At 48.2% G+C, this 23,886-nt stretch overlaps 1 protein-coding gene and 1 non-coding gene across 2 annotated transcripts in view; one reads left to right on the top strand and one right to left on the bottom strand.

The window, feature by feature from the left end:
* FRMPD2 (FERM and PDZ domain containing 2) overlaps nucleotides 1-23,886 on the bottom strand; it is an 81,908-nt gene that overhangs the window by 10,697 nt on the left and 47,325 nt on the right. Inside the window, 11 exon segments of the mRNA XM_027062508.2 lie at nucleotides 73-171; nucleotides 2,490-2,704; nucleotides 4,656-4,803; nucleotides 8,198-8,283; nucleotides 9,148-9,241; nucleotides 10,295-10,405; nucleotides 14,227-14,399; nucleotides 17,741-17,857; nucleotides 17,947-18,054; nucleotides 18,651-18,743; nucleotides 20,131-20,231. Of these exon segments, the coding sequence (XP_026918309.2) occupies nucleotides 73-171; nucleotides 2,490-2,704; nucleotides 4,656-4,803; nucleotides 8,198-8,283; nucleotides 9,148-9,241; nucleotides 10,295-10,405; nucleotides 14,227-14,399; nucleotides 17,741-17,857; nucleotides 17,947-18,054; nucleotides 18,651-18,743; nucleotides 20,131-20,231 (1,345 nt within the window).
* On the top strand, nucleotides 11,858-11,976 carry LOC113600390 (5S ribosomal RNA). Its single transcript, XR_003421394.1, has one exon. It is a non-coding gene; the product is annotated as a 5S ribosomal RNA (ribosomal RNA).

Consider the following 23,886-nt stretch of genomic DNA (forward strand, 5'->3'; position numbering starts at 1 on the left):
TGGGGTTTCTCAGGACCCACCAGACAAGAAAAGGGGTGCTTGAAGGCACCAGCGGGTACCACCCCATCTTACCTGCCATCCCTGGTCTATCTCAGGCAGTGCACCTGGAGGGGGTCGGCAAAGTAGGAGCGTGACTTCCTGTGATGCCCCTCGCAGTAAATGGAGCACCTCCTACGAGAAACCAAACTCTGTGGTTAGATGTGGGAGTGGCATGGCTGTGACAGCTCCTCCTTTGGGCTCCCCACTATCTCTCTGGCACCATCCCCTTGATCTGTTTCTCGCCTCCAGAGAATTCTGGAGAACACTGCTCTGGGCCTGACTTCCTGAAGGGAGAGAAGCCAAAGCCACGGGCCTGAAGTTCCCATGCAGGCAATGCAGATGTGCTGGGCTAGAAGTGGCCAGGGTCTGCCCAGGGTCTTTTCACGGCACCACCTGCCAATACTGATGCCTTTTCTTCACTGAGAGAATGACTCAAGCAAATAGCTATTCATCACTTCAACCTCCCTTTCCTCTCAGCACCCCCTCATCTCAGGGGCCATCAGTCATGTGTGCTCCGCCACCCCAATCTCTAAAGCTTGCCCCTTGGCCCCGAGCTTTGCTCCACTGCTCAGCTCGGCGTTCGGAACCTCTCACCTGTGAAATTGCAGTGCCTTCTTCTCTGCTCCCTGCCTCCTCCAGCGTCACCCACCTCCCTTCCTCCACATTATTCAAGAGAGCTCTTTCCAAACACAGATATAACCAGGTCCTTCTCCTGCTGAGCTCCCCCTCTGGCTCACCTCACACTCAACAAGCTCTGCAGCCCAGTACGCAGGACCGGTTCTCACCTGCCTCTCGCCCCCACTCTCTCTTTCCCACCTGTCCCCTCTGCTCCCATACCCTAAGCTCCCACCGTGCCGAGCCTCTCCCTCCAACCCACTCTCTCAGAGCCCAGGGTGCCTTGACAGCTCCTGTTTCTTATCTAGGCCAGGATTTCTCGGCCTCTCGGCATTACTGACATCTTAGTCTGGATAACTCTGCTGTGGGGCTGTCCTGTTATGGTAGGATGTTGAGCAGCATCTCTGGTCCCTGCCCACTAGATGCCAGTGGGCACCCGCCAGTTGTGACAACCACAAACATACGTGAATTTTTTGCCAAATGTCCCCTGAAAGGTAGTATCATCCCCACTGGAGAACCGCTAATCTGGACGCCACATAATACCCGCCCCCCCCCCCCCCCCCTTGGCGACAGTGGACTTCCACAGAATGTGTTTCTTCCCTCCCCGGTTCCCCGGGGCAAGCAGCTTTGTCTCTCATGACACTTGTTTTCCACAGTCGGGTCTGTTTTCTTGTTTGTCCACCCCACTGCGAGCTCTGAGACCACGTGTATGGCCCGCCTCTGTGTCTTTAGTTCCTCAGAGAGCTGCTGACCCAGCACTGGTTCTCTCAAAACAGTTGGCTCCCACACTAGATAGGTGAAGGTATCACCACCCAAACATACGCTGTCCCGAGGATTCCCCACCTCTCACAACCCGGTCCAGAGTGACTAATCCACCTTGCTCTGTGCTCTGGAGGTGGGCCTGTGCAGACTGCAGCCACGATTCCTGCTGGGCTCAGCCAATGGGAGCATGGGCGGGGATCAGAGACATGAGGAGAGGGAGGTACTTCCTGTTGGGCTCAGCCAATGGGAGCATGGGCAGGATCAGCGGCAGAAGAGAAGGGAGGTGGATGTCTGTTTTTCTGTCTTCCTCCCCATGGGGTTGTGCAGAATGGCTGGGTCTGCCACCTAATATCACAGCTCATGGTCACCACGTCCACTTCACCAGCTCTCTCAGTTTCCCGGGTTGTATAATTGCTCCTTCCCATATGCCTTTGGACTTGAGAGGGGTGGACGGGGAAACTGCACCCATTGTTCCCAGCCCCAGGGCTCTATACTCTCCCTTGAGCTTCTTAACAACCAGCTCACACCTTTATTAAACTCTCCTCAAGTGACTCAATTTCCGGCCAGGACCCTGACTGATATGCATAATACTTCATTGAGATTTTGTGCATATGCATAATATTTCATTGAGATTAAGAGAAGTGTCCATTTTTCACTCTCTCTCTTCTTTTAATTACATTTTTGATCACATACAGGACAACCAGTACAACACGACACATCAAAAACTGTAAATTTAAAAGAGAAATGTGAGGAAGGGCAGAAAAGGACCTACTGTAATCTCTTCAGCCCATATATCCCCCTTCTGGAATTTTAGGTGTGCTTTAGCCAGCACAGAGCCAGGGTTTTATCTTCACTTCCATTATAAACCTAATTAAAAGCAAGGCTTACTCAAGGTCAGATATTTAAGAACTGAGACAGAAAATTAAATGTAAGAATGTTCCACCAATTGCTCTGTTTATCTGATCCAGGCCCCTGGTGTGACTTTCGAGAGCCCAGGGTATTCCTTATGTTAGGTGGGCCTGAAAGAAACATGGGAGGGGTCAGTGTGCACACAGGGCCAAATGGTCTCCTACCTGGAAGACGAGGCCTTCTGTGGGCCTTCCATTCACGGCCAGGATAATGTCACCAACTGCAATGGCCCCGTTCTCCTCAGCCGGCTGCCCTGGGAAAAGCCTCTTAATTCTCACCAGATCATTCTTGAGATGGCTGCAGCTCTCTCTCTCCATCTGCATGAAGCTGAATCCCAAGCCACTGGCATTCTTTTTCAGAGTGACTTCAAACTTAGGACCTGTATTGTGGGATGTGAACAAGGTAAATCTGACAGCAGATTACGAACGAAACTGACCAGCCTTAAAATGCAAACTGTCGAGCAGGCAAGAATTATTTCTGCTTTACACAAAAAGGTTTCATTTTGCTAATTTTTATGACAGAGTCCGTTACACTTAGATCCATTAGATCAGTGCTGTCCAATGGAAACAAGGTGAAGTGCAAATGCAAATGACGAACCATGTATGTAATTTCAGTTCTCGAACAGCTACATTTTAAAAAGTAAGATGGGGCACCTGAGTGGCTCAGGCCCTTAAGTGTCCGACTCTTGATTTCAGGTCAGGTCATAATCTTACAGTTCGTGAGTTTGAGCCCCACACTAACAATGCAGAGCCTGCTTAGGATTCTCTGTTTCCCTTTCTCTCGCTGTCCCTCCCCCACCTCTCTTTGCCCCTCTCCCACTTACACTCGCTCTCCCTCTCTTTCTCAAAATAAATAAGCTTAAAAAAAAGTAAGAAGAAATAGGTAAAAATAAACTTAATCATATAGTATACTTAACCCAATATATCTACAATATTACCATTTCAACATGTAATCAATATGAAAAAATATTAGTGAGAGATTTTGCATCCTTCTTATGAACTAAGTCTTCAAAAATTGAATATGTATTTTATCAATTTGGATTGGCTATATTTCAAGTACTCAATAGCCACACGTGGCAAGTAGCTACCATATTGGACAAAGCAATTCTAGATAATCGGCAAAGTTTATATGTAAAGATATAGTTTATAGACAGACATAATATGCCCATATCGTTTAGTAAAACATATATCATATATATTCCTACCACTCTTTCAGAACCTCAATCACTTTTAGCACACTTGAAACAAAATTTTGATCACTAGACCATGGAGAAAATTATGGTAAACTCTGTGGAAATTTTTTAGCTGCTGTTTTGTGCAGCCATGTGGATGGACCATAAGACAAAACAGCTACCTCTGGGCACCAAAGAGGGACACAGCCTCAGGAACCTCCATCGTCTAACAGCAAAAGAGGTCTCTGGGTCTCTCCTGGTCTGCCTTCAACTCAGTTGGCAATCGATCAATAGGACAGAGCACTGGCTGGTAAACCTTAATTTGGGGCAAGAATGAAAGCATCTAATGCTTTTAGGTTCAGGTGTATTGTGCGACCAACTTCACCATCACTGCCATTAGGCCCCTCCCCTCATCTGATAGTCAGTTTGTCAAAGGGCCTCATTTGAGTGAGCAGAGGAGCAATGAAAAAGGAAACAGACTCATCTTATGCACACGTGTCCCCCTCCACCCAACCCCATCACTCACTATGGCTACCTTATATTCAACCTGACTTACACCTTCAGGAAAATCTCTGTAAAGGGATTGAAAAATGGCTAAGCTCCAAATCATGAAATACAAAAGAAATACATGTTTTCCTAGCAGGAAACAAAGTCACCAGGGAAGTGCAAAGAGGCCACCTCTCAGAAGATATGCAAATGATGTCCCTGCAAACCTATGGAGGTTTACGGTTTTAAATGATGCTAATAGTAAGGTTAGATTTCTGAGCACCTTCCTCTCCCAGCCTGCCTCATCATTCCCCAGATCTTTTGTTACAAATATCTTGGCTGGAATGTGGAGATCTGGTCAGGAAATGCATGACCCTTTCATTCCAATTTCATTCCTACATATTTACACACAAGCATTCGGGCAGCTGATCAAGAAACCTCGGAAAACTTGGGGAGAATTATGCCTAGCAATTGTTTGGGGACAATGTATTTTTTTTTCCCAGAAACATATTCCATCAGATTGGCTTCCACTGCATCCGAAAGCCAGCCACATCGTGCTCACTGTCCTTTGAGAACCCAGAGGAAGCCTTCCTGCTCTGTCTTTTGAGTAGAGAATTCAAAGGCAGCACAGGATGACATAACAATAGTAACACTCAATTCTCTCTTCTCTCACCATCTGTCGCTGAGACACAGCTCGCAGGCCTGCCGGGCAAGGCTGTTGCCAAGGAAACAGCCGTGCATCCGTCTGCCATCCTGCCATTAACAGAAGGACACTGCTGTGTGGTCCTGGGGCCTCTTCTCTCTAAGACCAGTCTTGCAACCTAGAAGATGGGTGGAGAAGCTCAGTTTACACTTCATATAGCCACCAGGAGGCTCTCCCTTCGCCCTGCAATTGCTTCTTAATTTTCTGATACTTCCACCAGCTGCTTCATTTGAATCTCAAATGAAAATCTTCAATCTAGCCTCCTTGTTAGGATCCAGAGCCATATTTTCCAGTGCCTGTTAGACAAATGTTCCTGGAGGTAACACATGTACCTCCATTTCTGTGCATTCAAGGCCACATTCATCTTCTTCCTCTCTCACATCCTCACTACCCTCTCCCCATACTGCCTAAAACATTCCTCCTCCTGCACCTGCTTTCTCAGAACATGGAACCATCCCTCAATTAATTTCCTAGAGGCCACACTTGCAGTGATCCAGCTTGCCCCCTTCCGCCCTCCAAATGTTCATCTGCTTTCTAAGACTTGCCTGTTCACCATCAGAAACATCTCCCCCCAGGGCTCCCCCTCCCCCACTTCCTCCCCTATTGCCAATGCCCAGCTGGACTGTGGCAAAGCTCCAGCTAACTTGGCTTCCTGGACCCTATCTTCTCCTCCTCAGTCCATTCTGCCCTTGGCTACCCATGGATTGATCTAAAACACAAACTGAACATGTAACACTTTTTTTTTTAACTTACACCCAAGTTAGTTAGCATATAGTGCAACAATGATTTCAGGAGCAGATTCCTTAATGCCCCTTCGCCATTTAGCCCAACTCCCCTCTCACAACCCCTCCAGCAACCCTCAGTTTGTTCTCTATATTTAAGAGTCTCTTATGTTTTGTCCCCCTCCCTGTTTTTATATTATTTTTACTTCCCTTCCCTTATGTTCATCTGTTTTATATATTAAATTCCTCATATGAGTAAAGTCATATGATATTTATCTTTCTCTGACTGACTAATTTTGCTTAGCATAAGACCCTCCAGTTCCAACCACTTGGTTGCAAATGGCAAGATTTCATGCTTTTTGATTGCCCCGTAATACTCCATTGTATAGATATACCACATCTTCTTTATCCATTCATCCATCGATGGACATTTGGACTCTTTCCATACTTTGGCTATTGTGGATAGCACTGCTATAAACATTGGGGTGCATGTGCCCCTTCAAAACAGCACACCTGTATCCCTTGGATAAATACCTAGTAGTCCAATTGCTGGGTGGTAGGGTAGTTCTATTTTTAGTTTTTTGAGGAACCTCCATGCTGTTTTCCAGAGTGGCTGCACCAGTTTGCATTCCCACCAGCAGCGTGCAACACTCTTGATCAAAAGATATTTGAAAATGACATATCGGATAAAGGGCTAGTATCCAAAATCTATAAAGAACTCACCAAACTCCACACCCAAAAAACAAATAATCCAGTGAAGAAATGGGCAGAAAAGATGAATAGACACTTCTCTAAAGAAGACATCCAGATGGCCAACAGGCACATGAAAAGATGCTCAACATCACACCTCATCAGGGAAATACAAATCAAAACCACAATGAGATACCACCTTACACCTGTCAGAACGGCTAACATTAACAACTCAGGCAACAACAGATGTTGGCAAGGATGCGGAAAAAGAGGATCTCTTTTGCATTGTTGGTGGGAATGAAAACTGGTGCAGCCGCTCTGGAAAACAGTGTGGAGGTTCCTCAAAAAATGAAAAATAGATCTACCCTATGACCCAGCAATAGCACTGCTAGGAATTTACCCAAGAGATACAGGAGTGCTGATGCATAAGGGCACTTGTACCCCAATGTTTATAGCAGCACTCTCAACAATAGCCAAATTATGGAAAGAGCCTAAATGTCCATCAACTGATGAATGGATAAAGAAATTGTGGTTTATATACACAATGGAATATTACCTGGTAATGAGATAGAATGAAATATGGCCTTTTGTAGCAACGTGCATGGAACTGGAGAGTGTTATGCTAAGTGAAATAAGTTATACAGAGAAAGACGGATATCATATGTTTTCACTAACAGAAGACTATGGGGGAGGGGAAGGAAAAAAAAAAAAGGTTAGAGAGGAAGGGAGCCAAACCATAAGAGACTCTTAAAAACTGAGAACAAACTGACGGCTGATGGGGGGTGGGAGGGAGGGGAGGGTGGGTGATGGGTATTGAAGAGGGCACCTGTTGGGATGAGCACTGGGTGTTGTATGGAAACAAATTTGACAATAAATTTCATATTAAAAAAAAAAGTTTCCAATGATTCCCATCACCTAGAGTCCAAACCCCTAGCAGGGTATCCTCAACATCTGCCAATCTGGCTTCCCTTTTCTTTCTGGTTTGATTTCCCATCCTTCCTCCCGACACACTCTTTACTCTTGTTACACAAAGCATATTTCAGGAACCAGTGGCTGGACATCACCTGGAAGCTTTTTAGAAATGCCAAGCTTCCATTCAGGGGCCTTGGCCCTGCTAACATTCCTTCTGCTGCCATTGTCATTCAGCACCAAGCCCGTGATCCCAGAGTGACAATTCCTACCTGTTACCACTGCCAGCAAGATGCCAGCAGCAAGCAAGAAGTACCTTTTCTAATCACGTTCATTAGAAAAAGTCTAACAGAGAGTACTAATAAATTATGACTCTGTTCTCAAGTTAGGTCAACCAAGATCACCAGCATAAGTTAATTGCACTACAAACCAGAAGACTGCTTTGGGAAAGGAAGCAAGCAAGGGCCCTTCTGCTCCCTCAGTTTGCCAGAAGGGCCACAGGAGTCCTTCCTCCCTCTGCCAACTCCCCAGTTACTTAGAGGGCAACGCCAGCTCTGTGGCTTACACACTGAGACATGTAAAGGCTCCCACCTTCAGGACGAGAACTGAACACAGCATGGTAACATCCACATGCTGTTTGGGCGCTGCATAGAATAATGGCTTCATGCCTTCGGCTCAGGGTGTCTTGAATTTCTACTTCACTGGGAAAAGAATCCCAGGACAATGTGGCCTGAATTTACCCAGGGTGATGGGAACAGCATGAACTGGGAAGAGGGTGCCTACAAGTGCAAAGGCCAGCTGGTAACAGGTCCTGAGAGCCGATGGAAGCACTGGTCAGCTCAGGCTGGAGCGGAGAGTGTGAGAGGGCAGCCAGAGCGAGGCGCAAGAAGTCGCTTCAGCACATCAGCTCTGTTAAGCTCTCTGATTCTAGAATCTCAGCAAGGGAAAAGCAAGTTTTTCAAGGGTCTTTGCAGGGGTGAGGTATTCCGCTTGGGAAATCTTTCTGCTTCCTCCTGGCTTTCACATCACCATAGAAAAGTGAAGAAGTGAAAGAGAACAAAAAGACAAAGAAGAAAGTCTTGTTTGGTTTCCTGCCTGTCCACCTCCCACCCAGAAGCAACTGCAGCTTCTGATGTTGTCCAGGAAAGCTCTGGAAGGAAGAAGAACAGCTCCCAATAATGGTGCACTCACCTGCCCAGAACCCTTGAGGCACTGCACAGCCTGCTTGTGGGTGAGGCCACACAGACTCACTCCGTCCACCTGCAGGAGCCGGTCACCTGGGAGGGGGACAGATGTCATGTCTCTGAGCTCCCGAGGCTGCAGGAAGCACTCCTCTGGGAGGCCCCTGCCCAGCACCCTTCCATGCAGCCTCAAGGAGGGACAGGAAGCTGAGCTGTGAGGAGCCCAGATAGGTCCTGGCTGCCAGCCACCTCTCTGGACATCTTTATAGATCAATGATACAAAAATCTTTCTATTATTGGCTCACAGAGAGGTTGAGCCAACTCTGTAGAGCCATATCCTTCCTCCTATTTTCCTCCGAAACCATTTTTGAAAGTATTTTCAAGTCACTTAGGGATTGTATTTATATCCCGAGGATGTTTTTTTATCTCAAAACAGGTCAGAAAGACCTGGTTGATGCCAGAGACACAGGAATTCTAGAGAAATTAGAAGTGACTAAGATCCGAGGTTCCCTTTCTAGCTCAACTGGCCATTTTGGAGAGCAATAACAGTCACCCCCTTGCTTCAGTGTAGTGACTGTGAGGAAGGCCAGAGAGGAGGCTTGCCGGTGTCCTCCCTGGATACGAAAAAGTGGGGTCACCAATGCATTCTCTGTCCTCCATGGGAAGCACTACTTTCTCCCATGAAGGCCAGCAGCAATGGGCTTATTTAAAATCTCATATTTTAAAATCACCTTTTGCTTCCCAATGTGCCACTACAAACATTTGATCCCCTTGTTAACTTATCATGCAGGTGGAACAGGTTACATCAGCCCCTTTCCCAGGTGAGGAAACCAGGACCTGGAGAGGCCATCATTTGCACAAAGTCTAGGGTGGGAGTGAGGCAAGGCCTGGAGGCTGTACCCCCCAGGCCAGGGCTCATCACATGACTCAATGCAGTTCCCAACATACTCCGTCCCTTACCCCGCAAGATCTGCCCTTCCTTGGCAGCTGGCCCTCCAGGAACGATGGATTTCACGTAGATACCCCCATAGGGCACGCTTGTATTAATGCCACCCTGGAAAACACAATGAAAAATTCACCACCTGTCTGCCCCCTCCTGAAAGAGCCTCCCCAACCTCCCTAAGAGATTCCCCCATCTGCCTGACACTCTATCCCAATACCTCATTTCCATGTGACAACGTCACATACTCACTTGTTCGTCCAGACTACATTATTCGCTGTGCAGCAAGGTTAGATGTCCAAAAGGAGTATAACAACACAGCCAGCATGAGGGAGCTGTGCCCCACACCCAGCCCAGGACTGACCCATGGCAGGTGTTCAGAAATTGAAGTCACATCAACGCGCCACATCATCTCTCCATAAGTAGCAAACAGCATACATGGATGCAGCCACAGGCCCAAAGGCGGGCCTGACACATCCTGTGTGCTTGAATTTTGATTTGTAGGTACAAACTTAGAATTAACTACACAGTGTTCTATAACTTACTTTTGTTTTTCTAACTTAACAATAGATCGCAAACATCCCTACAGGTCACGAGATGAAGATCTAAGTTTACTTTTCTTCTGATTTCTTCACACACGTATCCAGCAGTGGGAGTATATCATTTTTGTGCAGTTTTTTTTTTCCCTTCCCTCCTCCAGGGTCCGCAGATAGAGCTTAGAAGCCAGTGCAAAGTGATCACCCTGGACCCCACTCTGGCCAAGGTGACTCTGTTCTGTCCTTGGAAGCGGGAGCACCAAGCTTCACCGTGACGCTGCTCTGGATGACCATGGGTCACCCCCACTCACCTTCAGCTTATGTCCCTGCAACCCCACTCTGCTGCGCCTTCCTGGTTGTACAGCATGACCACGGAGTCAGGACCCCATCACCCAATCCCACCCACACTGCTTGGAGTGCCTGATCATCCTACATCTCCCAGTTTGTCTTTGAACTCCTAGCCCCACCCCAACGGAGGCCCCACTGACTTTCTTGGCTCACCACTTCTCGTGTGCTTCTTGTACCCAGGACCACATTATCAGAGGTTGCTATATGAGTGGAATGCCCACCAAGGCTACAGATGAACATCTTTTCAACCGTGTACTTCCCGAGCTTGCCTAATAATTCTTACAGTCACGCTGAATCCAAGTGTCCCATCTTCTTTAACCAGTTCCACAAAGTAGATTTCACTGGCATTGATTTCTGAAGGTGGTGGAGGACAAGACATACCAGCATCCTGCCCCTAAAGAACACAAAAATAAAGAACGCATGAAGGCACTTGCCCTACGTAAGCTGATAGCACCTCTCAGCTCTCACCAGGATTACGCACCAAAAGAAGCATGAATTTCAGCTTCAACAGGGATCATTTCCAGCTTTATCAGATCTTCCCTACATGACCTTGGCCCAGTCCCTTGGTCTCTCCAGCCTTGGTTTCTCAATCCACAGAACTGGCATGAGAGATCCCCTCTCACTGTGAGTATGAATCATACCCAGCACATAGCAGGGCTCAATAAATATAGGTTCCCTCATGTTTCCACTCAAGATGCACATATCATTTTGAGAACTAAAGCCATCTAGGCACTTCCTGGTAGCTTCACGCATGACACCAGCTAAGCGATGTTGGATACCAGAGATACAGTAGCTTCTTGAACAGAAAAAACCTCAGGGGAAACTCCGATCATCCCTAGCAAGCGTAGCTGCACTGGAGCTCTACTTAACAGTGATTGAATGCCTGAGGAAAGGTCAGAAGACAAGAATTATCTACCACGTGCCAGGGATTTAACTCCATACTATGACAACTATCGTGTGTGATTTGTTTGGTCATTCATCCAGTCATGTAACAACGTTAATTGAGCACCAATTATGTGTCAGGCATTGTGCAAGTTGAGGGGACAGCAGTGACAATACGGACCTGCCCCTACTGAACTACTGTTTAGTAGGGGAGAAACTTTTAGTGAACTGTACCCACAGGTGGAGATAGAGCCACGGGTACTCCCAGACTTCTGTCGTGTCTGTCCCCTTTACTTAGCTGCTTTTGGTTCACCATATTGGAAAATACCATTAATACCATAGGAAAATAAACAGGCTGAAGTAAGCTAGAAAATTATCAGTCCAACAGAGGAGGTTCCAAAGAGACCGGCATAAAACAGACGAAACTCCAATTGTTCCAGAGACAGTCCACCCTACAGAGTCTGGCAAGATGTTTTGTCCAAACTTTAAAATCCAAAGAGTAAAGCAGCCACTAAGGGTGAAGTCCAAAGCAAGAGTGTAAACCCCACTATGCCACTGAAAGTTACCTTACCACAAAACTGGCCTTGTGGCCCAGAAAAGCCTGTCTTGCACAGGTTCCATAGCCTGTACCATGGTCAGCTGTGGCCTTGGAACACCATCACTCCCGTCAACTGCTCACCAAAAACTAACTCACAGGTTTGCAGCCTCATGGGAAATGAGTCCCTCTTGGCCCTGCTTCCTGCCCTGAATCCCTCTTGGCCCTGCTTCCTGCCAAGGAGGACCTTCTGAAGTACAGCCCTATGGTGAAAGCTTCTGCTCTACAGTCCCACCTCGCGGATTCAAATCCCAACTCTACCACTCACTCCCTGAGAGACCTCGAGCATATTCCTTTCCTCTCGTGCCTCAGGTGCCACACCTATAAAAAGGGTTGATGATAATAATTATCTCATAAGCTTGTAATGGCATCTACGGTCATACCACCCTGAATGTGCCCTATCTCATCTGATCTTGGAAGCTAAGCAGGGTTGGGCCTGGTTAGTACTTGGATGGGAGACCACCTGGGAATACTGGGTGCTGTAGGCTTTTGCCTTTGCCCTTTGGCCTTTGGCCTCCTTTACCTCTCCTTTGGCACCCTCCCTCCCCAGGGAGCACGGCTCCGGCCAAGCTTAAGTGATATAAAACATATAGGTGCTCAGGATCCTGCCTGACACATGGTTAATCACACCATAAATGTCCGCTGTTAGGATTATCCTCATACTGACCCCTTATCCCTGCTCTTCATGGGGTGCACTGTCCAGATGAGGCACCATGACTGATTAGGAAGGAGCTAACATTCCTGGACCCCTACTGCGAGGTGGATCCCGGGCACTTCTGTCCCCACAGCTCTGTGGACAGACATTACCTCTACTCACAAAGGATAAAAATGAGATGGAGAGAAGTGGGATAACTTGTCTGTGTGAACCAGAGTCCACAAAGCAAGAAAGCAAAGGTGTACAGGCTCAACCTGGGCCATGGAAGAGAGCCTGCGCGAGGCCTGCTTTCAGAGGTGGTGGCATTTAAAGAAACCAGCAAGGAGGGCTAAGGACACTGGGGCAAGAAACAGTAGGTTCACTTACTTTCTCTGAGCCTGAGGAGCAAGAGGAGGGAATGACTGATGGAATCTACAGAGTAGTTCTATGGTGAAGAGCACCTCATACAAGCTGTGCTTTCAGAAGAGGGACGAGGCCAACCTGAGCACAGGCAGGGTGACAATATTGCCCCCACCCACCCCCAACTACTGACTCAACCAGGGTATAAAACAGTAGCATATACATATATTGGTCTCTCTTCACTTCCTGGCACAGAGCTCCTTCTACCATTGTAATTTCTTAAGTCTTAAGAGACTGGGAGAATATTTTATACTAATTTTTGGTCTTTGACCCCAGTTCCTGACACAAAGCTCTCAAATCCCTTGGAATTTCTTGAGTAATAGTCTTTTGTTCTAAAGGGGCAGCTCTCGGTGGGTTTCTGGATAACTTCAGGATGGGGGCTAGTTACCAGAAAGACCAAGCCATGATTAGAAGCTTGGAACTTTCCACCTCACTCGACTCCCCATTGATTTTGGGGGGGAGGGGGAGGGGGAGAGGAGCTGGAGAATAAGTTAATGATCCACCATGCCTATGTGATAAAGTCTCCATAAAAATACCAAAAGCATGTATGTGCTGGAAGGATGGCATACCTCAACCCCATGAGGACAAAAGGTCCTGTTTTCAGGATCCTTCCAGGCCTTGGCCTATGCATCTCTTCACTGGTTGTTCACTTGCACCCTTTAAAACATTCTCTGTAATAAATTGGTAATACCGAGAAAACTGTTTTCTTGGGTTCCATGAACTGCTGTAGGCAATTATCAAACCCAAGGGGGAGACATGGGAACCTCCAATTTGTAGCCAAATTTGGGCAGAAGTGTGGGTAACCTGTGGATCTACTACTTGTGACTGGCTTCCCAGATGGAGTCAGTCTTGTGGGGCTGAGTCCAATCCCACAAAACCTGTGGGGCCTGGTGCTAACTCCACTCAGTTACTGCCAGAATTGCTTCTGGTGAGAAACCCACACAACAGTGCCGTAAGTGTGATGTCGTAAGTGGGGTCCTAGTGTGAGAGTAAAGGAAAGCAGAGAGTTTTTTCTAGACACAGGGCCTCTCCTGGGCACAGCCAATGAGTGGACGGAAGGCTGACACCGTCTCTGAACATCAGCTTCGTGGGGCCCAGAGCAGAAGGGAGAAAGTTCTGGAGGGCAAAAGGAGACCTTTCTACCAAGTGTCCAAGGAGACACAGCTCAAGGCGGTGGCGCTGGGACTGAAGCTCATAGCCCTCTGTATCCCAAAGGTGGCTTGTCTTCTTTCTCCCTGGTGTTGTCAAGAGCAAAGCCATTGAGTTGGATCTCGAGGGACAACTAGAGGCCAAGAATTATGGGATGCCTGATTGTCCATACATGGCCCTTGGTAGCAGTCAATGTTATTACCAGTAACAATTATAATCAGTGACTGAGGACACTGAAGGTTCAAAGACTGAACCCTACAGCCCGGGCATGGCCCAGGCATGGCTTTGCCTTTTCCCCTTTATGTTCTTCTCCATAGCCATGCAATGCAGGCATTTATTTCCATTTTGCAGACGAGAAAGCTGAGGGTCAGAGGGAGTAAGTAAATTCTATCTAGCTAACATGGCAAAAAAAGAGCAAAGAAGGAATTTGGAGCCAGGACTATTGGAGTCCACACTGTTCTCTTTTCTCCAAATTCTAGAGAGTGAACCAAGGGATGATTACCATTAATGACAGAGGGGAAAGCTAAGGCCTCACCCTGGACAGTAAGCTCTGAGTCTGAGCCATTTCCAGTTCTTCAGTATTTTTCTCCTGGTCCTGTGCGCGTGATGAAAAACTTCCCAGGTGCCCGTTGCTTGGGCTGTCTGTAGAGAAGACCCCAGAATTGGCTGGGCTATTCTTTTCCTCACTTGGGGTATTTCCACAAATACCTATGAAAACAAGCCAAGAAGTCAACAGCTTGGAAAGGCTGGCATTTCAGTGGCATCATGCTACATGGGGTACAGTATTTTCCTCCAATGACAGAGAGACCTTTTATAGCTGCTGCGAACGATGTCAGTTTAGCACCTCAGAAAGGATGATGCATTTAAAATAGAGGAAGGGAAGATTCTGAGTGTGATTTAAAAACCTAAGTAGAGGTTTGTGACCCAACTATGAAAATATGGGAGCAAATGGAGAGTTAATAATGCCAGCTCCACCTTATTAATTTATTGCCATGTGATGGGCAATACATAAACACACACACAAGCACACTTATGTATACACACACACACACACACACACACACACACAGATATCTTTTCGACATATCCACCAGGAAGGTGTTATCCCAGTTCAAATATGAGAAAGCAGAGTCAGAAGGATTAAGTAGCTTGCCCAGGATCCCACAGCAAGCATGTGGTGGTGCCGTTAAACTCAGCCTCTTCCAGAGATCCCGCTGAGCGTGCCTGTAATCACCATGTGATCCAAAGACCAACATGTTAGGTCTTTTGGGGAGGATTTGGTAATAACAAGATGGCGGACTCCTTGTGGGTGAAGGCTAGGCAACTAATTCGTATTTACCCCATGTCTGACCCTTGACCTGGCACAAAACAGGGGAAAGAACATGAGGTCAGGAATCAATAGACAAAATCTCGGGCAAGGTACTTAACATTTCTGGACCTCAAATTCCTTACTAGTTAAAATACAGATAGTATCAACTACCTTTGGGGGTTGGTAGGGCTTAGAAGTTATATATGTAGAGAGATCTTTCATATAGACAGAGAGAGATGAAGAGAAATTAGTTTAGTACATGGTAGAGCCTCAATAAATGTATTTACTATTTTTTTAAATGTTTGTTTATTTATTTATTTCGTTAACTAGTTAGTTATTGAGAGAAAAGGTGCAAGTGTGTGCAGGGGAAGGGCAGAAAGAGAAGGAGAGAAAGAAACCCAAGCCAGCTCCACACTGTCAACATGGAGCCTGAACCGGGGCTCGATCCCATGATGGTGAGATCATGATCTGAGCACAAATCAAGAGTCTGATGCTTAACCCACTGAGCCACCCAGGCGCCCCAATGTATTTTCTATTAACATGTTAATATTAGCTGCTTAACAAATAAATGTGGGAGGAAGGTATACTAGTCTGACTTTTTTTAGATCTGGATATATAAACACACAAGTAGGTTTACTTGTGATACAGACTCATTAGCACACAGGGAAGTACCCAAACTCACACATTGAATGAACTGTAATTTAATGAATTAGATTGGAAGTTACTTGAGCATAAAGGTATTCAGTAGGGAATGGTGGGGCCATTGTTCTTTAATGCCTTATCCCTAGCCATTTCATTCACAGATTCTACTGTCATTGTCCTTCTGGCAACGTTGTAAGCATCTGTTCATTTTCTTCCACACACTCCATGCGAGATGAGGACAGGATTTATGATTGAAATAAAAAGTCAAGCTATACAACATGAGCCTGCCTAACGGATGTACAAGCTAGGAGACCTTCTGAGGAAATTAAAACTCAATCTGTCGTAGACAGTGATGGCTCCCATGATGGGAATGTTATCTGTCTTGTCCTTGACCTCAGGTCTAGAGCGCCTGCCCCCAACAGCAGCCTAACCACAGACAAATGCACAGCAGTCAAGGGGTGCCTGGGTGGCTCAGTCGGTTGAGCACCCAACTCTTGATTTTGGCTCAGGTCACGATCTCGAGGTTTGTGGGATCAAGCCCCATGTTGGGCTCCATGCTGACAGCATGGAGCTTGCTTAAGATTCTCTCTCTCTCTCTCTCTCTCTCAAAAAAAAAAGAAAAGAAAAGAAAAGAAAGAAAACTTTAAAAAAATGCACAGCAGTGAAGCCTTGGCAGCTGTGTGAGGAACGCCAACTGTGGTAATACACACTTACCAACAGGTAACTGGGGCCCTAAGGTGGAAAGACATGTAATTCACAGGCATTATGGGAAGGCTGCTGTCCAAAATTCTAGTGTGAAACTGTGGTTTGAGCCTCACAGACTCTGGGGGCCAACTGCTGACACCTCCCATCCCAATAGCCAGCCTTGAACGACGCCAAACCGATCCCAGCCCAGCTGCATCGTTTCCTGACAAAAAAAAAAAAAAGGATGGTTCGATTCCTCCTTTCTGTCCTAGTCCTGTGCAAAATGTGGAAGGGAATGAAAGGAAGGCTAAAATAGGATGTGAAGAACAGGGACAGTGCTGGGAAATCCAGCAGACAGTGTGAACCGGGCTGGTGTCTCACAAGTGCTGGGGCCGAGCCCCCAGGTCAGCTCCAAACACAGGGTAGAAAGCACATGGCTGATGCTCCAGCTTTGCTGCCACCTCCCATCCCCTGTGGCTTCTGTCCAGCAGCAGCTACCACACCTGGGAAAACCATCTGGCCATGGGGGTCAACGAGTGCAAGACTGAGAGAACGCACATGCCTTTCACAGGGCAAGGCAAATGGGGTGCCTACGTTTAGGACCAAGAAAACGTTGGCTTGTGTGATGTGAAGCATTTCTGTACATAAGGGGAAACTGTCCAGAGAACGGGAGTGTGAGGAAGAAATCCAGGAGCTGGGATTCGCGGGCAGTCTGCGGTTCAATTACAGGATCATTCAACCAAAACGCAGTAGTGATTCCAGGTAACTGGGAGGGAAGGGAAAGTTAACATCCCTCCTTACTTCCACTCATCTCCCCAAACCTGCTCCAAAAACATAGCACGTAATAATGTTATTCTTTGATGTGGGAAATTGTTGCTCTCTCATACTTACCTAAAGGATAAATACAAGTGTCTCTTAAAAGAATTTGACTCTCCAGGTTGATCTCCAACATGCCAAGTCTTAGCCAGGTAAGACCAGTGCGCTTGCGATATGAGCTCACCTTCAAGAACAGCTCTCCAGTCTCCTCCCCAGCTGATTGCCATATCCAAGCCCCAGCTATGTAGAAACTCTGGAGCAGCCACTTTCCATAAGGACAAAAAGAATGTCCTCCCTGTCATGCAAGAAGAGTGAGCAGGAAAACACACAATGGCTGTATCGGTCACATCTGGTAAAGAACTGGATGGAGGAGACCACTCCCCTTGGGCAGACCAAGCAAGAGTAGAGCCCATTCTGCGCAAAGAACTACAGAATTTAGTGCTTTGTGCCACAACACTGCCTCTCTGCAAGCCACCAGCATGAGAAAAGCGACGCCAAACCTATGTAATCTCAAAGATCTAGTACCTCGTGGTGATAACAAACTCCTGCAAATGGGGGAGGTTCTCCGGCTTCTGAACACAGATGAAGACATACACACCTTTTGACTGAGAAATGGTTAATTCTATGCTCTCGGGAGAATTCTGAATCATTCTAACAGCCATGTCGAACGTGAAGCCCTCCAGACTGATGTGATTCAAGGCTAGAATCTGCCCTCCTGGAAAAATAAAGCATCTTAATAATACCATCAAGGAAAGAAGGAGACATTCCTTAAGGTAGTGTGTCTGGCAATTTAAAAAGACATACCTGGTTTGATCCTTTTAGCTTTTTCAGCTGGTCCCCCAGGTATAATAGAAGATATGAAGATGCCAGGGTCAACTTTGCCAATATCTTCTCCCTCATTGATGACAAAACCTATAATCCAATGGTATTTAATAAGATGATAATGATTTTGCTGCCCAGAGAGGTTAGGTTATTTGCTTGAGATCACCCAGCTACCAAGTGGCACTGCTTATATCTAAGTCCTCTGATTCTCAAACAGCTCCTTCTACTCTGCCGGACACATGGATAAAAGTTGACTGCCCCCCATTAGTAAGCACAGCTAAAGCTGGGAACATGACCCATCAATGGGCGCTGAATTTTGCCCCAGTAGATTCAGAAATAGGAAAGAGATGTTTTTTTTAATTTGGGTGTACTGGAAACACAATGTTACATTAGTTTCAGGTGTACAACATAGTTATTCAACAAGTTTATACATTACACTATGTTCACAAGTGTAGCTATGATCTGTCCCCATACATCACTATTACAGTATCAAAGGAAAACTTTGACCCAGAAATTCCATTGTTTGTTAGGGACACTTAAAGGGAAGAAAAAGAAGTGATCACTGAAAAAGGCAAGTTGAGAGAGAGGCAGGAGAGGAGAGTAGAAAAGTCAAAAGGGAAAATGGCACAAGCCTCCCTTCTGCCCAGAGGGAGAGGCTGGGTCTCACCTACCAGAAGCCCTCTTACCAAAACCGCGACGTGGATCCCGGCGCAATGTCACATGCACGATTTCTCGTTCCGGCTCAGCTATAAAGCTCTTTCTCCTGTTACTCTGTGGCTCTAGAGGTGAAAACAAAGCCCCACGTTGTGCTTTTCCTCAAATTATCTGAGACCTAACACAAAAGGGGTAAACAGTGTTTTACAGACGCACGTGCACAGGCACACACAACACTGGGAATGGATCACTGAACACACACTTCTGATTACCATCACTGGGTCAACACGCTTGCTTCATAGAGCCTCACTGGGTCAGTACAGGCTCATGATGAGCAGAGACAAGAGTGGGGGTGGGGGGCATGGTACTTGTTTTCTCTACAACTTCCTACAGCTAGTATCTTTCTGCATTGGTCTTGGGACAAGACAGAATTTGAGCAAAGATGTACTTGCGGGCAGTGAAAAGTCAAACTAAAGTTAGAGCACGGACATGGGACAGCAAAGCCTTCCCCTCCTGGGTCTCTAATAATCGGGGGTGACATAGTCCCATAGCTCAGCAAGGGTACCCTGGAGGGCTTCCCCCAGAGCCTGGGTCTTAGAGGGGACACAAAGCAGAGCTCTGAGGTTGGTTCTGGATGAGCTGGAGTCCTGGGGTGAAGCACTCCAATTCAGGCCAGAGAGCACATGGGAAAATCCCCAAATATGACCCACAGCTCAGAGCTGTCCACATCTCTCCTCCCCCTCCCAGGGACCTTGGCAGACCCTGGTAGACAATTATGGTACAGAGCAGCACAGAAGGGACTGGGTGCCTCAGTCGGTTAAGCATCTGACTCTTGATTTCGGCTCAGGTCATGATCACAGGGTTGTGAGATTGAACCCCGCGTTGGGCTCCATCCTCCTCGGTGTGAAGCCTGCTTAAGATTCATTCTCTCTCTCTCTCTCTCTCTCTCTCTCTCTCTCTCTCTCTCTTTCTCTCTCCCTCCCTCCCTCCCCCTCTCTCTCTCTTTCCCTCTCTCTCTCTCTCTCAAAAAAAAAAAAAAAGAAAAGTGCTGCTCAGTGGGATTCCCCAGGCTTAGGGGGAATTGTCAAGCCTAAATATCTTCTCTAGTTCTGGAATCATTTTGTCTTTACTTTCCCTAGGGTCTTCCCCAGAGGATGTACAACAGGGAGAATGCTGCCTGGTGATATTCGGGGTTGGGGAAGAGCTGTAGCTGAAACGGACGGTGCATTTCTGACCACAGCACTCCACAGAAGGTCTTCTTTGTGTGGGACCAGAGCGCTGAGAACCTTCACGAGCACTGACACATTTCAGACCCACATGCCCCCGGCCCAAGCTAAAGTGGGACTGCAGGGGCTCTTCCTGACCATAAGTCATTTTGACATTAATTGAAAAATCACAAGGACTGTGAATACGACTGGGAAGGCAGCGTGCAGTGGTGGCAAAAGCGTTAAAAGCAAGCGTCACGTGTAGGATTTCCTTTTTCCCAAACCTAGCCCACGTCCCGGCCCATACCCCTGTGCACGCTGGGAACAGGCGGCCCGGAGAGACGGGCACGAGTCGTCGGCTTCTGGATCAAAGAGATGGTCTCCAGCTGCTCCCGACCCATGCAGGGGCTGCAGGGAAAGGCCACAAGATGAGAAAAGATGACTCTAAGAGGCAGTGTCCTGGCATTTCTGAGTATGGTTCGTGGGGAAGGTAGCCGCATGCCTGGCCAGCCAGCAGACCCGCAGACACACCCCATCACGGGCTGACGTGGCTGTCAGGAGTGTACTAGAAAGAATAGCTTTGGGGTCTTTCTGACTCAGAGGGGACCCTAGAGTCACCTGGGCCCCCTATAAGCCTCCTACTGTCTCTCCTTTGTGTTGGATATGAGGCCCTTCCAAACCCCCGTTTTCTTAACCATATAATAGGAATAGTATTCTTATTTCCCACACTCGTGAAGTAATATCACACGTTTGGCTCCAAAACAAAGTAACGAGTATGAAGGGTCCTGATTTTTTGTTGTTTGCTTTTGTGTTTAATCCAGCGCCCCCACTGTGATGGGCCCTGAGGGCTCCACGCAGTAACTCACCTGCCTGACCCTTGCAGGCTTTGGGTGGGCTACCCCATAATCATACCAAGCTATGAACAAGAAGTTCTCATGCAGGCATCCAACTGGCCTTTGCAGAGCCAGCATTCTAGAGAACAAAGAATATCCTATGCCCTAGGGGAATAAAGAATTAAGCGATGACACTGCCCCACCCCCAGGGTCAGCTGTACACATGATAAGCTACCTTGAGGGATGAGCAAAGTAGAGAGAGAGTAAGAGGGAAAAGTAGATGCACAGCCATGGGGGCTCAGAGCCCTGGAAGAAGCCGGCGTGGGCCTCATCTGAAGAAAGGAAGGCCAGGAAGGCCAACCTTCTTCCCCCAAGACTGTCCCCAGCCTCAGTGAGCTCACAGCCGCCCCACTGCTTCAGGCAGCCAGACTAAGGCAGGGATGCGGGCGCAGGCAGCTTCCCACAGAGCCTCTTGCCTTTCCCTTGGATCAGTGATGCCAGGTGCTCTTGGCATGGAGCCTGGCACCGCTCTGTTCAGACAAGCCAGAACTAGAAAGGGAAGGACAGGAGTGAAGGGGGAGAGGAGGCGGGTGCGGGGGCCAGGGGCAAGCACAGAGCCATTCTTCAGAGATTAGGAATGAGGCCTCGCTCTGGCTTGGCTTCTGTTTATACTGTGCATTTCAGCAGATACAACCCTAGTCGACTGGGCCCCCACCAGGTGTCAGGCCCTGGGCTGGCAAGACACTGAGGGCAAAGGTGGATCAGAGGTGGGCTCCACCTTCCGGGAGTCCCCAGCCCACGGCAGAACGTAGAACAGGTGCCTTTCGCACCACGTGGAGCCCACCAAAGTGCCCAAGGAGAGGCACTGCACAGCGCTCCTGGGTTTACAGGAAGGACACTCCCAGGAGTCCTGGAGGGGCCAACAGAGGCTCTGAGGACAAGGTCACTGGGGAGAACCTTTGGAGAAAGGGAAGGACTTTCATGCCCCAGGTTTCTACGGCCTGCCTGATCCCGCCACATGTGCCACTGTTGTTTAAAAAGGATAAGGGGCTGGCACTTCCTGCCAGTCCCACAAGCACAAAACACTGCATGATTCCATCCCTAGGAGGCAGCTAGAGTGGTCACAGGCATAGGGACGGAAAGTAGAATGGTGGCTCTCCGGAAGTCAGGGAGGGGGGTGGGGATTGTGGGTTTGTGGCTAGAGCTTCAAGTCTGCAGGATGAAAACAGTGCTGGAGATCGTTCGCACAACAACGTGAGCGTGCTTAACACTGCTACTGAACCATACCCTTAAAAATGGTTCAGATGGCGAATTTTATGTCATGTGTATTTTACTGCAAACCTTAAAAAAAAAAAGACCATTTCCTGGAAGCCTCCACACGCTGGCCACAGAGCTGAGGAAAAAGCAGAGGTGCTACTGTTCTCTGGAAGTTCACTGTTTAACAAGCAGACAGGTAGATACATGTGGATGTCAGGGTAGAAGGGCATGAAGGGCATGGGCGGTTGCTCTTTTTTTTTTTTAATTTTTTTTTAATGTTCATTTTTGAAGGGGAGAGAGACAGAGCGTGAGTGGGGGAGGGGCAGAGAGAGGGAGGGAGACACAGAATCTGAAGCAGGCTCCAGGTTCTGAGCTGTCAGCACAGAGCCCAACATGGGGCTTGAACTCATGAGCTGTGCGATCATGACCTGAGCCAAAGTCAACCAACTGAGCCATCCAGGCGCCACAAGGGCGGCTGCTCTTAAAGGAGCCAGTGACATCAAGGAGCCACCCCTTTGCAGGGACAGTCAGGAAAGTTTTCACAGGAAAGGTGATGTGAAATGGGGAGCCGGCTTCTCAGGGAAGGAGGGTGAGGCAGGGGTGGTGTGTCAGGGTTGATGCCCCCACTGACATCTCCATTCTAAGGCGTGCTGAGCAAACAACTCGGGAATGGCGCCGGGATTGGGGTCCCCCCTCGCCTGTGTGAATGCCGGCATGCAGTGCCACCCTTCCTGTCCCGGCTCCAGCCACCAAGCCACAAGCTCCGGGCTGCAGGCCAACAGCACAGCCTGCTCCTGCCCACACAGGCCCCTGGGCTTGTCACGTCTGTGAGTGCCACAAGGCGGGGACTGTGTCTGTCCTGCTCATATTGCATCCTCCGCCAGTAGCCCGGGGCTGGCACACAGCAGGTGCTCAACCAATTTTTCCAGCAAGACTAACTTGGGCCTTTACTCAAGGAATCCTACCCTCCCTCTCCCTGTGCCCAAACCTACCAGCCGTCACGACCTGGTGTCACATGCCCCATGCAGCCTTCTCCAGCCCCCTCATTTGGAAATAACCACATATGTTTAACCCATTCTATCCCTCTAGGGGGTGTTCCTACCATGTCCTCTAGAGACGAGGAGAAGGGACCCCCGTTAGGACACTGACCACAGACCCAGCCCGTGTTCAGTGCTTTCCAGCATGGTCTAATTCCCACAGCCATCCAGGGGGTGGGTGTGTTATCACCATGGACAAATGAGGAGGCAGAGGCACTCATTAAATAAGTTGCTCAAAATCATACAGCAATAGATGGCTGAGCAGGCAGCAAGATGCTGAGCTGGCTCCAGAGCCCCGTCTGAAGGGGTCATCTTTGCACCAGCCACAGTAGAAATGCTGAACATCTCATTCATGCCACGGAGACCGACAGAGCCAGATGGACATCCGCTCTCGGCCCACCTCAGACTCTGATCACGGCAGCGGTGAGCAGTCCCACGGGAGCTCAGGCTCGGCTCATGCTGATGACATCCAGTGTGGTCCTCCTTCTGCCCTAGAGCTTGTCGTACATCTCGGCTGCCCTCTGCCCCCGCTATCCCCCACTTGCTTGAAAGCACGGGGGAGTTCGTGCCTCCCACGGACAACGTTCCAGCAGAGGGGGTAGGAGCCAGTCCGGAAGTGTCCGCCTGCCTGTCCTTCAGACAGGCAATTCTGGGAGGACTTCTGTACACTTCTTATTGGGAAACAGCCCTGGATGCCCACACCAGCTACTCCGATGGCAGTGCCCTCCTTGGTTTGATTTCCCCCTCCTGTCTCACCCTGCTCACTCCTGCTTCCTGGCACCATCTCCACAAACCACTGCATTCAGTCATTGTCTCCGGCTGTGCTTCTGGGGCCTTCCAGATGGCCAAGGACCCCGTTTCCCTTTTCACGTAAGGGCTGCTAGTAACCTCCAAAGCGAGTTGCCAAGATCTCTGAACATTGGGCATTTGTGAACT

The sequence above is a fragment of the Acinonyx jubatus genome, chromosome D2 (assembly GCF_027475565.1).
Source record: "Acinonyx jubatus isolate Ajub_Pintada_27869175 chromosome D2, VMU_Ajub_asm_v1.0, whole genome shotgun sequence".
In the NCBI taxonomy this organism is placed as follows: domain Eukaryota; kingdom Metazoa; phylum Chordata; class Mammalia; order Carnivora; family Felidae; genus Acinonyx; species Acinonyx jubatus.